The sequence below is a fragment of the Amia ocellicauda genome, chromosome 23 (assembly GCF_036373705.1).
Source record: "Amia ocellicauda isolate fAmiCal2 chromosome 23, fAmiCal2.hap1, whole genome shotgun sequence".
NCBI classification, from domain to species: Eukaryota; Metazoa; Chordata; class Actinopteri; order Amiiformes; family Amiidae; genus Amia; species Amia ocellicauda.
Window position 1 is genome coordinate 10,116,843 of NC_089872.1, and position 15,734 is coordinate 10,132,576.

Sequence of the window (15,734 nt, forward strand, 5' to 3'; positions counted from 1 at the left end):
GCAACACTGTTTGTTTGGCAATGATAATCTTATTCACGTGGAAGAGGTGGAATGTCTTGGTTTCTGCACGTGACCAGTTCTGTTACTCAATCTGTTTACTGTTCTGAGAACCATATACTAATACATCACTGTTGTGTGTTACATAAGAGTAGAGATCTGATTGCCTCCAAAAATGCACTGTATATGTTTATATATAAAGTAAATGTATAGTATAGACCAAGGCAAATATAATCACAGAGGCAGAAACAATCCAAAGGAGAGTTCGTTTCTTTGCTATGTAACAGAAGGGGAGTGGCCAAATCAAAACTGTATCCTACTGTGTCAATCACAGACTACAAACCTGTACCCCATTACAGTTTTATTATTAAATGTTTATTATATTGCCAGTGCTTAATAAGTTGTGCATAGTACACATCAAATGGCTCAGATTGTTTTGCACACCTTTGCTAACATGACCTTATGTTGTAAGTCGCCCTGGATAAGGGCGTCTGCCAAGAAATAAAAATAATTTAAAAATAATGACCTACTGGAGCCACCGTATGTGTGTAATGCATGCGATTTAGTGTTGTATTTAGAGCTGGTTTACAAAGTGCACTGAGCTACTTTATGTTGGTCCAATGACCTCTGTTTACACCATTAATCTGCTTTCTAGCATATGGGCCTTGCTCTCCTGTAGGCATTACATGTGGATGTTTGTGTCCTCCGTAGGAAGGGCTATGAACTCTTTTTCCTACAAACATGTAATGCTTTCAGGTTTGTCTTGAAAAAAGCCCAACAGGAAACAGAAGAATGTAACTGATTTCTGTGGTGCATGAGTTCTGCACACAATCTCTGTCTTTGTGCATTTTTAGAGATTTTTTTTAAAATTTAAATCGAATTAGTTTTGTTATTCAGAAGATCTTTGCGCTGGGCTGTAGATTTAGGGAACTGAAAATGAGCCCTGTCACTGGCCCGGTACCTGCGTGTGATTCCTTCAAATTACAACTCCTGATACTAAACAGGGGCATCTGTTTTGTAACCTGAGTCCCGCCTGTTAGGCTTTTACTGCATCAGACTCCAGACTGAAGACTCGTGACTTATGACACACACACTGTTTCTCCTCATAAAGATGACGGCTGGGCAACTGAGCTTCACGGCTCTGTTAGGAAATGAATATGTGTATATGACCCCCTCTGGAAAAATCTCCCAGAATGTTACAAAGGTGCACAAGAGCTGTTTTTAACCCATTTGTGACCGGATCCATTTACAGATGACTGGCAGCTTCCATGACCTGTTCCTGGCAGCACAACCTGCTGCTGAAAATAAGATTGAAGTTAAGTAGAATATCTGTGATCATATCAGAGCAAGGGTGTAACTTGCACACGATACACACTATTCCTGACATAAAACATGTTGAGCACATGTTGAGGTGACTGTGTAAGCAGTAACCAGTCTCATTCATGAGGATGTGAGAATACTTTCTGTGTACCGTGTCTGGAATATAGTCTCGACACTGAAGAGCTGAGGAGGTGATCTAACCACATCCTGTCCTAGTGTTCGTCCGCTGTCGGCACATAATTAAATCTCTGAGGCATCAGACGTGCGTGGTCCACAGCTCCCTTTGGAAAAGGTTTAATCTGTATGTCTCCCACTGTTGGCTCTCCTTCACACTATCTGCTGACCTGTGCTCAGTCTCACGGTGTTAAATTAACCTTGCTCTCTTTAATGGAAAGTTAATGGTTATTAATCCTGGGTGGGATAATGACCGCAGTCTATTTATGTCAAGCTGTGTCAAAATCCCCAGACTAATGAACATGGAATTAAGGGCCCAGGGTCCAGTGCACATGGACACACTAAAGAGAGGAGTGTTACCTCATTACTGATTGTTTGTCTGTTTGAGATTTTGGATATATCTCTTGCTGATTTCATTTTGACGAGTTTATGGATCCAAAGACGTCTTCAAGATGCTTCCTGAAGGATCCAAGTGAGTCAGCTTGTCCCAAACTGCCTCTATTTTCACTTTCCCTCTTGACCTTGGTGGCCATCTGTGGTCACTGACTGGGAAGAAATGCACTGTGAAGATATGACTCAGGAACTGAAATGTGAAGTGAAAAATAAATGAGATGTTGAGATGATGGGGTAATTGTGCTGTGACATGAATTAGAATTAATTGCCCTTAACAACCGCTATTGTCTTGCTGTTCCAATAAAGGTTGAAAGCAAAAAAGAAATGTCAAGCATTTAATTCTACATGGTTAAAGGGTGTTTTAGTAATTTGCATTGAAAGCAAATACAGGCCTAAGTGGATATTTTCAAATTATCTTGTGAACTGTAGTCATCCAGTAAAGCTAGTATTTATTTGAAAAGGATTTCAGATGTACAATGTACAGAATAGAAGAATATTCCTTGTTTTAAAGGATTGTTTTTGTGTTTTACTTTTTTAAATGATTGAACAACCTTAATTTAACTTTTAATGTATATGTGAAGTTTCGGTTCCTCTTCTGTACAACTTTATTACCCTTCCTAAACCGCAGGAAGTTGAAAAGAGGCGAACTAAATTGGCTCTGTATCCATGCAATGTGGAGCTCAAGAGTGGATTTAGGCCTACATGTACCTCTGAAGTTGTTTGTGTGTAGGAGTGGCATTCATGTTTTACGTATCCATAGTTGGCTGTGGAAATAACTTTTCCAGTGTTTAATGCTTCAAATAACTCCTGACAGTTCCAATTTGGGTCAAATAAGAGTGGTTCATCCACTTCTCTGCCCTAGGACACGGTAGCTTCTCCATGGCACTGAGGGATGTAGATAGACGGTATGAAGGATCTTTGAGAACAGTGGGTAATATGTATAGCTTGCTGGTGAGCAGTTGTGTCCAAAGATGTTCATCCTTTAGTGTATAAATGTTTTAAGTTTGCTGATGACACAAATGTGTACTCGTGTGGGCTATGGTGGTAGGTTGAGGTTGGACAGGATCGGATGCCTGTAATTTGAGCATTGTGCTGAATTCAGGTGTTGGTGTAGTCTATGGAGAGCAGTAAAGCTCTTTAGATGTCTTCTTTATTGCTGAAATCATTTGGTTTGCAGTGCTTTGTTTTGTGTTTGGTAAATGAGTCTGAGAAAAGGCAGTGAGGATTTTAAAATCCAAGACGAGGTGCTGGTTGAATTTAAAACGTGGCCTGTCGGTTGATCCCCATGGCTGCGTGAGTAAGTGCAGTCTCACCGGATGCGTTTTAATTGCACATGTGATCTGCCAAGGCCGAGATTCTCCCGGGGCAGTGCAGGGTTGCATCTGATGGCCTTTGTAGTTATAAAAGGGGATTCTAAAAAGTACTGTTGAACGAGGAAATTAAATCCTAAGTGTTATGAAAATGAAAACGTTTAACACAATGATTTCCCCCTGCCTTCCTTCCTGCCTTTCTTTCTTCCTTCCGCTCTTGCTCCCTCCATTGGAGCCCCAATTTGTTTTTGTGTTTGTTTTGAAAGTCTGACGAAAGCTGGCACCATGGAAACCTCGTTCGGAGGTGGCACAGAATTTTCCGTCTTGAGTCATAGTTTTGTGTGACACTGATGGTCGTGCTCCTGTCTGTGTTGGTTTACAGAATGAGGGGGTGGGGAAGGGTTGACGGTGGAGGGGGGAATAAAACGGGGCCTGTAAGGAACTTTCTCCTCTGCAGTGCAGGTGAGTGAGTGCTGAGCCATTTGACACAAGGGGCTTCTGCTTTTGACCGGGCAAAAGTTATTGTTTTTTCTGGTTGGTCTGGTTTGGTTCTGAATAGCCTTAGTGTCCTTTTGTCTATATTTTTACAAGATATTGTAAATCTGCGGTAACCTAATCATAACAGATTGCCTTTATTTACATGATTTATGGACTATTTTTTTTTTTTTTGTGATTGAGTTTAAAATTTCCCCATGACCTGCATCATACAATTTGTCAAATGAATGTCAGTTGATAGCAATCGCCACAATGAAATAACTGCATGCTCTTCTTGATGCCGAAATGTATAGAGAGTGAAAAGAAAATCAAAAAAATCACTTTAAAACAAATACAATGAAAGGAAAACTCTCAGGCCTTAGTTACTTGTACTGGCGTTGGTGTTTCATAGCCATTGACTTTAGTGGGAAACGTCACAAGATTCGAAGAACTGTGGCACAGAAGTTGGTGACACCTAGTAAACGTCCAGTTTGGTAATAGAGCCCTGTTTTCTCTCGCAGGCACTGCTCAGGAAGTGTCACTGCCTTCACTCCCAGCTAAGGGGGTCCACCGCATACAGGGGAAGCAGGGTGATCCCTCTGCATTGTTTTATCAGCAGCAGAGTGACACATTACTATGGAATGGACAGAGGAATTCCTGAGTCCCTGAGCGTCTTTTTTGTGTTGTATCGTCTTTCAATGGACCACAACCAATCTTCATTTTAAGCAGCCTTAAGATCACCTACTGTAAATTGCTTAACTTACAGTGTTCATGAAATGACTTTTTCCAGTGAGAGCTGCTTGGGCTAGACTATGCGTTTTCACACTGAGTGTATTGTACAGGTTTAACTTGTGAAATACCCAGTGAAAACATGAATACAATAGAGCTTGGCTCAGTGCTGTGCCGGTGTTGTGTGCTGTAGGTTTAGATCAACACATTTTCCCCTGGCAACAGTCAGAGAGCACGTTGTGAAAGAATGAAGAACAGGTATGCGAGTTCATGTGGGGTCTACCTCAATGTGCTCTAGTCTATTGATTTAAGACGTTTTGCTTCACCTTTTTGACACCTTTAACTTTTTTATATTAACGCAGGATGTATTTTGTATTATTATTGCTCCTGTTGATTTGTATTACCATCAATCTGTTTGTTTTTATGTTCAAAACGGTGAGAGAATTGTTGGAATTGAACTCCTTCCTAGCTGGACCGTTATCAACAATGTGGTGCGAGCTTGTGGAGGACTCAGTAGTATATGCATGAATACATTTGGTGGTTATTTGGAAACGTGTCTGCACTATCATCACTACTGTTATTAATGTCACCATTATGGCTGTTGTTGTTAGACTTGAAATACATTTTACCGCTTGCAATGTATTTAATTATACGCACAGGATTTGGAACGTTATTCATCTTAATTTGCGTTCCATTGGAACAACAAATATTCCAAGGAACGTTATATTTTGAAACGTGTTTTTTCCTCATGGAAGAAACTGTTAGAGAAACTCTGATCCCTTTGACAGTACAGCCTGTCACCGAGGCTGCTCCGAGTCTGAGACAGTGGTCCTGCTCCAGCAAGGCAGCGCTGGCAGCTCTGGGATCTGCGCGGCTCCACCAATAGGATCGGCGGGATTCTGCAAATCTGCGCAAAACTGCCTAAATCTGCGCTTTACACGAACGCGACCTGAATCCGCTGCCCGTTGCCTTTGTTGATTGTTCAGGCGGGACTGCGCCCCTCCTTAAATGATGTCAGCCCATGTCGGGGCGAATATAAATGTGTCATTCTTTTGTGAACTGCAGCGCCGAAATGCCCTTCACGGGAACGGAGGATGGGGTCCTTATAATTGCATTTGTGCTCACAAGACAGGCCACAAGCCTTTCATCAGGTTAATTTAAAAAGCGGATGATTAAGGAGGTCTGAGGACGGACGCTAATCTACGCTGCCAATTCGGGACGTTTAAAAATTGCACATACTGACCCCAGCCAGACGCACTAACACAGCGGTGCGTCTGTCCGGCAGGATTACTGAACACAGGCTCTGGGGATGTCTTGTGCAACTCTTGCCAAGGTAAAGAGAGCCTGGAAATCGTGCATATTCTTTTAGGAAATATCGCGTTTTATATAGTACAAAACTAACAGTCACAAGATGATGATGATGATGATAATATAAAGTCTGTATTGTGTTATAGTGCAGTGGCACAAGTGGGTGTGTCAATGTGATCTTTACTGTAGCCTATATAGTAAAATGTGTGGCATGCAGACTTGGAGAGTCTACATCCAGTAGTCATAGTCCTAATTATATAATGATAAATGTAATTGTAAAATAACCAGTGAGTGTTGAATTTGCGTGCATGCATGGATCTCTTCCAGCAGATTATACAAGCTACATAGATGCAGCTGCGATTTAGCTCCTCTTAGCCTGATCAGTGCAAAGCAGATTACAGACGTGGGGACAGATTGGAAACCTTTTTTTTCCCCACCTTTTTAAACTCTTAAAAAGACGCATATTGGAGATCAGTTTCCTGATCTAAATTGGCAGTACTAAGAGCAGCACTACGTGATACCGGGGTGAGTGGGTGCAGTGCACGACGCCATATAATGGGTGAAATAGATTTTGAAGCGGGAGACAGATCTCTGCACAAAGTGGACACTAATAGAAACGTGCAATACAATACTGTATTAGTTCAGCGACATAGACGACTTACCCACTAATGGGCTGGTTGGAAAACGTCTTTGCTGAAATTAGCTGCAACTGTGCCTTTAATTCTGCTGTAATTGCTCCAAACCGCTCTGGATAGATTGGATTAGGTGGTGCGGTAATGGGGATTCCCTCTCACATCAGAGGATAAGGGTCTGTTCTGTACAGTGTGCAGTCAGCAGGGACAATCCCCTGAACACGATACTGTCCTAATAAAAAATGCATGTTGGATTCTTTGTTGCTTCTTCCAAAGCAGCTCGCATTCGAACCGTTCCATGTTCTGCCTTTAATCTACCCGTTCTTTCCTTGTTCCCATATTGCTGGAGGAAAATAAATCCAATTCCTTTCCACCCCTTAATATTAAACATCTCTTACATGTGAATCTTTGAAATTGCTTTACTCATAAATATCTGGGTGCTCAAAGGTTATGATTTGAATGAAACTTCCTTGTTATATTTATATGGCCAAAATGTTTTGCCAGAATCCTTAATGGCATCGAAGTGGTTTCATAAGTGGCAATCGTACTGTACTGAATGGAATAAATCCTTGATAAGCTGTATGTATGTGTCTCAGTCACTACTGGCAAATTGGAAGTTGTCCCATTTGTTCTATTTCAGTTTTTACAATATATTGGTGCATTTTGTATTCAGTAATTTAAACGGACCATTTTTATGTCTTCTTACCCATATGCTTCTTCAGAGTGCACATATAGACTAATTCCTTTTCCTGTGTGAGTGGCTTTAATGAAAGTCAAATATTGTTCAGCAATTCCAGTATCATTTTCAAGACCGAACATTGGCACTGTGATGCACAATGTTAACTTACAGGCAGCAACACGTTGTACCTTTGTGCTGTGCTGTGTTAATGCCTTTTCAGCAATTTGTGTTAAAGAGCTAGGTTTTCTTGTTTGAGGGTGTGAGGAAATTCTCCTTGCATGTGCAAATTACCTTGTTCATAATAAAATAATGGAGAATGTATTCAAATCTCCAGCAGTAATCCAGATTGTCCATCTGGCCCGAGTCTTCAGCGTTGATCAACTGGGTATACGTCAGCCATGATGAATGTTGATTGGTGACATCAGTTTTGTCCAGCAGACAAACTGGTAAAACAAAGGTTTGGAATGCACAGATTTTGTGATCGTTTGAACCTACTGCTGCACAATACATACATTACCACATTATGCCAGTAGGATTGAAATGAGATTTATATTGCATAGCATACCAAAGTCTTTCAGTTCACTAAAGAGGTAGCCTATGTGGTTTCATGCATTTGATTTTTCAATGAAGTAATCCCCAAATTAAAATCAAAGGAAAATGGTTAAACTAAAATGTATCTTTTGGCTTTGAATTGGAACTAACAGGAAAAAAGCCCATACATTATTTCTTCTGTACAATCAGTGAAGTAATAATCAAATCAATACATTATTTTAGTTTCAAGCACTCAATTGAGAACATTAATTAATTAATCAATGAATAGATTAATATTGAACAATGTTGCTTTGCATTTCACGTGCAGAATATGACGGGAGACCCTTGCTTTTTCAATTATGTTTAATAAAGATTTCAGTCATACTGTTTAAAGCTAGGTTAGAAAAAGCTGTTTCAAAATACAACTACATTTTTATTATGGTTGGAGCTGTGGAAAAGTCCAGTTAATACTGACCTGTGAGTTATTTGCATTTCATACGAAGTCAGTGGGTGTTTCGGTGTTTGTAAGTTGTATACATGTGGATACAAAACGGGTATTTCCAGCCTGTCGTGGGGGAGTCTTCCATTAGGGCGCGTAAGTGTGTTTGTCACCATAACTAAAGTAACTCCAATTACAAACGCCTAGGAGATTCTCTGCAGCTTCTGTAATTATTTAATGCCTACACTTCACTTTGGACATGAGGTCATAGGCGTTTATAACTGAAGAAAAGCATTATACTCCCAGTTAAGCACCAAAATTTAAATTTACAAGAATTATAATTATAATGTACTTCTTTAACTCTTACATCAATATGGATGATTCAGTTCTGTACTGTGCTTTTCAAGGGCCAATGGCAGGGCAGACAACATTCGCACTGGCAGCCCCCTGTGCTGTAGTCGGAGACAGGGCCCCCTGTTCTGTTGCAAACTCTGATTCCTCCAACTCACACTGCGCTGGCTGCTCACGGACATTTTTGTGCTGCCATTGGAGGGTCCCTAGTCACAGCTGATGCAGGACTGGGAATAGGAAGCACTTCTTTATGCAAATTGTACAACTGCCAACCCATGCTCTAGACGCAGGTTTTCTAAGATCCTTAAAGAAGCCATTTGAGCTTCATGGATCAATAAGCTACTGTAGCAGCAGAAAGACAGAGGCAGTGCTTTGTCTTGTTTACTTTCATTCTTTACGTTAATTGGCAAACGGCACAATCCCGAGTTTTTGAAGACTCCTGCCATACTCTAGAAGGAGACTTTTACTGTCTGAGCCATTCAGAAATGCTCAACTTGCCCACGTTGTAAAGAAGTAACCTATTGTCATTACCCACTTTTGGAGGGTTTCTCTGTGTATTCCTGGGGTAAGTGTGTCCGTGGCCACATTGTAATGGAAATCCTGCATGTGGGTTTAGGGTAAGAAGGGGTTTGAGTGTCGAGTATAATAAAATGCAGGAACTGAATGCTTCAATGTGAGTAAGATGATGAATATGAATGAAAGGCACTTCCAGAACAATTCAGCTGATCACCTTCATGTCAGACCTATTATTAAGTAAAGAGATTGTTACGTTGTTTCCTACAGGGCTTTATTGCAGCAGAGATTGGCACTGGGGTAAGCTTTATCTGCAGTCGGATCTCCTGATCCATTTCAATGGAGTGCCGAGTTCCTGCTGTAGCAACACTTTGGTACCCAGCGTCACATAGGGCAGCAAGGGAAAGCTAATGATTCTGCTTCTGTTGGAGATTTTGTAAAGTACTCCTTCATTTTACTGCCACCCCCCTCCAAAAACTCCCACTGCATTATTAAATTATTCCAGTATGCTCATTAAGGCTCATCACAGCACTGCGTATGACAGACTTCCACTTTCACTGCACTCACATGACTTTGTAGCTGAGAGAAAACATCAGATATATTTTTCATGCCATTCAAAGGCCGTTTCCTAAGAGGAATGGCGTTTCTGATGAGCTTCAACTTATTATGTTTTGACTGCTGCACTCTGAAACACATAATCAGCTCCATTAATAAGATGGTAGCTAGTTTTCCCAGACGGTAATTAGTGCTCCGTGGATTTGTAGGGCAATGATCCTAAAGGTGGTTTAATGGTAGACCCAAAGAAAATCTGCTCAAGTGGCATACAAATGCAACATATGTAGGCTTATATTCAGGAGCTCTGAAAATGAGAGCAGGTGGCAACCCAATGATTTAGGTGCAGTGTCAACAGACATGATGATTTACAATACAGTGCTTATTATATTGAGCCCTACAGTAAGCTACAATGGCAGTGTATCCTTCAGGAACACGCTGAACTCTGAGCTCCTCGACGTCCTCTCCTCTCTAAAGCCAAATCCTGATGGTTCAGATTTATAGTGCTCTGTGTGAGGCTGCTCAGGACTGGTATTGCACAGAGTCATATCACCTTCACATTGGCTACTTAGTCCTTGATATTATTTTTACCAACAAATTGCTCTTTTACTGTATCTTACAAAACAGTGCACAGAGTGATTTATTTATTTATTTATGTATTTATTTGTGTTGACTGATGCATGAATTGAACTTCTTTCCATAAGCTGTTTCAGTATAACATCTTCGTATCTAAGCTATGACACTAGCTCAGCCCATTCAGTATTACTGTATGGTGTCCTGAAGCCACCAACTCAATCCGAATAACCAGATATTTTTCTACAGTTGACCTCAATTCTGAGCTTCGATGGACACCAAGTGTTTAAATCCATTTGGTCAAACAGGCTATAGAGGGAAGGGAAGCATCAGGAGATATCTTATGAGTTTGAATGCATGACCCCATTTCCCACTTTGCATTTTAATTAAATTTAATTGCATGTACTTTTAATCTTTGGCTGATTAAGCGATCAGGGAGAGCACATGTTTATAGATGTGGGTGTGCATAACAACATAAGCAATCTTATTAACATCATTGTGGTCTCTTTTTGTTATGAGGTCACTGATCTCAAGAATGGTCTTCGATATTATGGATGGATAATTTTGGCCCACATGTATTTGGGTGTCCTTTTAGTATTTTGTTCCCATTGGTGTCCCCTGGTCCTGGGGTGTCTGTGTGTTGGGAATCAGTGGTGGTGTGTTCAGGTTGGCAGTTCAATTCAGGCTTAGACACCCATCTGATCTCCCAGAGGTCGTCTTTGTTCCTGCAGCTCCTATTCATTTTAGATTAAACTCTTGTGTGCTTTCATACATTATATAACGCACATATTATAAATTAGTCTCATATGATTATATATGGAACTAGATGGTTCATATTTAATTCCCAAATGAATTATATATGACTGCTGTCAGGGCTCTTAACAAGCCCCTGTGAAAGATTTGTATATATTGGATCATCACCGAATCATTCATTTGAACTTTTTTTTTTTTTATTGGACATGGTTAGTAAAGTAATACGTCTGTCAAACCATAATAACGTTGCAGGCTTTTTCAGGATTTTGAAACTTATCCTAAATTAGTTGCAGACATTATCTGTAGTCAACAGATGTGGATTTTCACTTAAAGTATAAAACACTGGAGATTCAAAACACTTCTTGAAGCTTCTGTAAAGCCTAAAGGCTTTTCCTTTTTTATTCAGAGAAACAACAAAATCTGAATATCTTAGTTTGAGTACAAGTGGGTAGGAGAAGAAAAAGCAATGCAACCTTTCATAGCAGGGACCAGAAACGATGTGTGTTATGCTAGCAAGTTGGATAAAATAATGCCTGCTAGCTTTGACTTATCAATCTCTCTCTCTCCTTCCTACCTTCTTATCAAGACAGTTATTGTGATTATTCATTTGGCAGATGCATGCATTCAATTCTTGCTGAGATCCATCAAAAACAGCACATTACTGAGCACTGCCATATTAAAGGAGACCAGGGGTCCTCTGGCAGAATTGTGTGTGGGCTAATATCTGGCATTGTATGAATTCCAGGGACACACAAACTTTATCACTGTATTTGAATTGCATCTTTTTATTTTAATTTTGCAATAACCTATGCATTGCCCAGTATTACTCCGCACCCTTCCTGACGACAGAAGTCCAAGAAAATATCATGTTCCAGTAAACCCCACAACCCTGGTCAGAATACACCTGTAAGATGTACAGGTTGTGGCCAGAAAGGGCACTGTACTTTATAATATATTTGCCAGCAGATGTGCAGTCGTTCATTGCTGCCTTAGTCACTGTTAGGCTGTAAGGTGCAGGAGAAGTCAACATCTCAGACAGACTAGGAGGACTGCATTCTTGTCGACTTATGTAAGCCTCAGATGACAGGGAACACCTTGATCCTAACCGTTCACCTTTTAGCATGCAAATCCTGCAACACGGTAGCAATGTGCTGCAGAGGTATAGGCTGAACTCCCTGGGATTGCATTACAGGTGCCTCAATGCTTATTGAGTAGACGTGGGCTGAAGCAAATGGTGAACAAAATGCAGAATCTTTGATAAAAATGCAACTGTGGTGCTCCATCCCTGGTGGCTAAACGTGCAATAAGTCACGAGGGCAAACATGGCAAGGTGGTGAAACCAAAGCGAGGCCGTGTACACGAGTGCAAAGAGAATTGAGAAGGAGGAAAAAATAGCTCTAAGAGAAGAAAAGCAAAACGGAGAGAAGAGAAAGTTTAATTTAATATTAATTTAAGATTAAGTCCATACCCCATACCTTGTGGGTTAATAGGCATCATTCAAGAGGCTGCTGTCATCCAGGAGGTTCCATGTTAAATGCAAATCAAATTCAAATCTTTAATGTCATAGTGATGTCTTGCTTGGTAAGGAAAGAAAGATTTATTTCTGCATAGTTATAAGGTGGGAATCATCTATCAGTGACACCTGAGATTAAACACTTTCCAGTGTAATATTTGATGTACTTTAAGACTCTCGCTGCACAAAATGGGAATATATTTGCCATCTATTGTTCTAATGGCATTTCTTTTCATGTGTATAGGAAAAGAGGACGTGATCTCATTTCACGTTTAAAAAACTGTGCTTTACTTAAACATCATGTCCATCAATCGTTGTTGAAAGTAAGCAAGTCCAGAAATAAACCAGAAAACCATCAGTGCTTTCCCTGCCAACTTCAGAATTAAGTGAGAAATAATTATTTATCATGTTCTCATTCTGTAAAATGTTCCTTACTCAGGTAAGACTGACTTCTTGTACTATAATATTCAAAGGGAGGATGTGAGAACTGACATTTCTGTGGAGCTCTAATCTCTTGTTGTCAGCAGATTTCTGTCCTACACCTTGCAATGCAGGCAACTTTCTTTGGGCTCATTTTGATTGCAGATTTCCAGCATCAGCGTGTACGGCATCTAGGCCTAATCATGAACCAGCACAATGGAGAGCTACTTCTTGATATTGTGAAAACCTAATCCGCGAGCTCAGAAGACTCTCTGGACTGCAACCCGTACAGAGGTTTAGATTTGGGAGAAGTATTGCTATATAATTTATGCTGGAATTTCTCATTTTTGTAGCCCTGAGAGAAGCAGTTTTGTGAGAATTGCAATACTCGGCTTATTTGTTAAGTTAAACGTCACTCATACCTTTCAGAATTCAATATTAATGGACCAAGAAAACAAGAAAATCTTCAATCTGTTTCAGTTAATTAATTCTTTCATTCATTCATCCATCCATCCATTCATGTGTATGTTTGTATGCCAAGCAGATTGCTGTGTCTAAAGAGACTTACAAGACTTAACCATCACTGAAATATAATGTCTCAGGAGAGAGTTGCAGTAGTCTAGTCTTGATAGGACAAGGGCCTTGAATTAAAGCTGACAAGAATAAGCAGTTGAAAAAAGGACCTATTCTGTAGATGTTCCTCAGAAAGAGACCGCAAGAACTCTCCAAGTTTCCAACTGTTTTCGCATTGATGTTAATATTGTTTATTTGGAACGTATACACTCTATCTCCAACAATTCACAGCACACCTGGCCTTAATTACACACATCTGTCTTCAACTGCAATATTAGGTGCACCATGGCACACCTGCTCATTTGTGGTGAAGTTTTTCAACACAACAAAACAAGCTTTCCAATTTCCTAAATCTGTGTGTGTGTTTGACTCCCGGCACAAATCCAGCAGCTCATAATAGTGGATGTTAAACTAACTTGTGCAATACGTATCAATATGTATGTGTGTATATTTACTGCAGGTGTGAAGGATGAGGCAGTGAAGATGCTCCGTGTTCTGATTGTGACCATGGGGGTGCTGGCGGCGGAGGCCTGCACCAACTGCGGCAACTCCTCCAAGGATTACTGCTACACAGCCCGCATCCGCAGCACCGTGCTACAGGGCCTGCCCTTTGGGGGGGTGCCCACCGTGCTTGCCCTCGACTTCATGTGCTTTCTGGTGAGTCTCCCACCCTCACCCCTCTCACCTGCTCTGCTGACGAACACACTGTATGTAAGGGAATACTGGGCCCGGGGGGTTTGTTTGTGCCATGCTGTGTGTGAGCACGGGAACGTTTTCTTTTGGGAGATCGTTGTGGCAAGGTTAGGAAAAGGCCGTGTGCGACATTGCGTAAACAGTGCCGTGTATGTTTTGTGTTTTGCCCACTGCAAACAAAAATGCCCTTGAGGTGGCGTTTGAAAGTAACACTTGCAAGTGCCTACTATACTTTTAACATATCTTCTAAAAAGGGATGTTTGGATATAATGGATTTTAAAGAACGACCACTGATGTGTTAAAGCTCAGATGTTACACCCAATGGACTATGAAAATTTAAAAAATGAAATACTTTGAAATGAGGACTGACCGTTGTGTTTCCTTTGCTTTGCCAGGTCCTGCTCTTTGTGTTTTCAATTTTACGAAAGGTTGCCTGGGATTATGGCCGTTTAGCCTTGGTGACAGATGCTGACAGGTAAATATCTTCTACTGAGCTTCTTATTTTTATTGAAGAAATAACTCTTAGGCCCACACCATTTTTATTAGACTGTTTACTAAACCGGTGTATTGAACAAGCAATACCACTAATGTATTAATCAACTGAAAGCAAAGCAATATGGTGGTAAAAAAAAAAAAAGAGCCCAAAGTAATTCACCCTCTATCTTGTCAAGGGCTCCGATTTGTTGACCAGCTTTTTTTTGTTTTCTCCGCATTTTTGTAGTTGAGTGAATACCAATATGTGCACCATGATGTTAATCTCAGCAGTATGGGCCTTTTCATGTGAAAAGTAGGCCAGCTCCAAAAATCATTAGTGGGGCATCGTGATTTTCTCTTGAGATCCTATGTTAGCCTTTTGTGAAGCCATGCAAGTTTATGTTTTTAGAGAAAAAGAAAGACCTGTTATGTTGCATAAAACAAATAAGTCTTATTTAATGTATTTGGTAAAATAACATCAGAGGAAATTGTGTCTAGCTAGGAGCTTATGCTGTACTGTTCGCTCAGCTCCCTCGCATTGGCGGATTAAGACACCATCCTGTTACGGAGACCAAAAAGACAATGGCAAGGTAGTTGTAAAGTTATAATAGATTTTTATTATGACTGAACAAGACTCAAAATGCCCCTGCAAAATAGATTCTGAAAATTCTGAAGGGGGAAGAAAAAACAGGCTGAGGTGTCATTTTGATTCACTGTAGCATCAGATTATTCAGCTCTCAATACGATCATCTTCCCCAAACTGGTGGGAAGTTTACCTTCAGGGTTGGGCAAGTTCAAGGTGTATTGTGTCCATACAGTACACAGGGTGGGAAATGCCTGTACAATTAACATAACCCGAACCTGTTGTGACTAAGCGCTCGTCTGGGAATCCGTGAGACTTTTTATTAGTATTTTTCTAGAAGGATTGCATTAAGCTCCAGAATCTGAGTTCCCAGCTCTCTTATTTCCGTTGTTTTTTTTTTTTTCTACACCGCAATCTTAATATCCTTCTGTGAAAAGGAACTGAGTGAACGCTAAATTATGAATTACCTGAGTCGATGCTTCATCGGTATGGGGAGAAATTTATTGAGACGTGATTATAAAAGCCATCTGTTTCATAAACCCATTACATTTTTAATATACCCTTTTACATTCATCCATGACTAAGGCTTTTTTATCATTTGGCAGTGGGAATAAGTTCAGCGTGTGCCTGTGCTGTATTTCAGCTTTGCATCGAACGACACTGACTTGACACGATGTGTAGATGACAAAGTGTTTTCAAACACTTGAGAGAACAGGTTTTGTTTGGCTTCTGCTGAGATTTGAGTGATAA

General features: G+C 40.4%; 1 protein-coding gene across 3 annotated transcripts in view; it reads left to right on the forward strand.

Moving 5' to 3' along the window:
• The window catches only part of LOC136719229 (CSC1-like protein 2), a 45,696-nt gene that overhangs the window by 6,684 nt on the left and 23,278 nt on the right, over nt 1–15,734 (forward strand). For 2 of the 3 annotated variants that reach the window (XM_066697078.1, XM_066697080.1), the window contains exons 2-3: nt 13,695–13,891; nt 14,323–14,402. In XM_066697078.1, coding sequence (XP_066553175.1) covers nt 13,718–13,891; nt 14,323–14,402 — 254 coding nt within the window. In that variant the 5' untranslated portion in view covers nt 13,695–13,717. Of the gene's footprint in view, nt 1–5,534; nt 5,731–13,694; nt 13,892–14,322; nt 14,403–15,734 lie in introns of those variants that run through there. The other variant, XM_066697079.1, reaches the window with a different exon arrangement.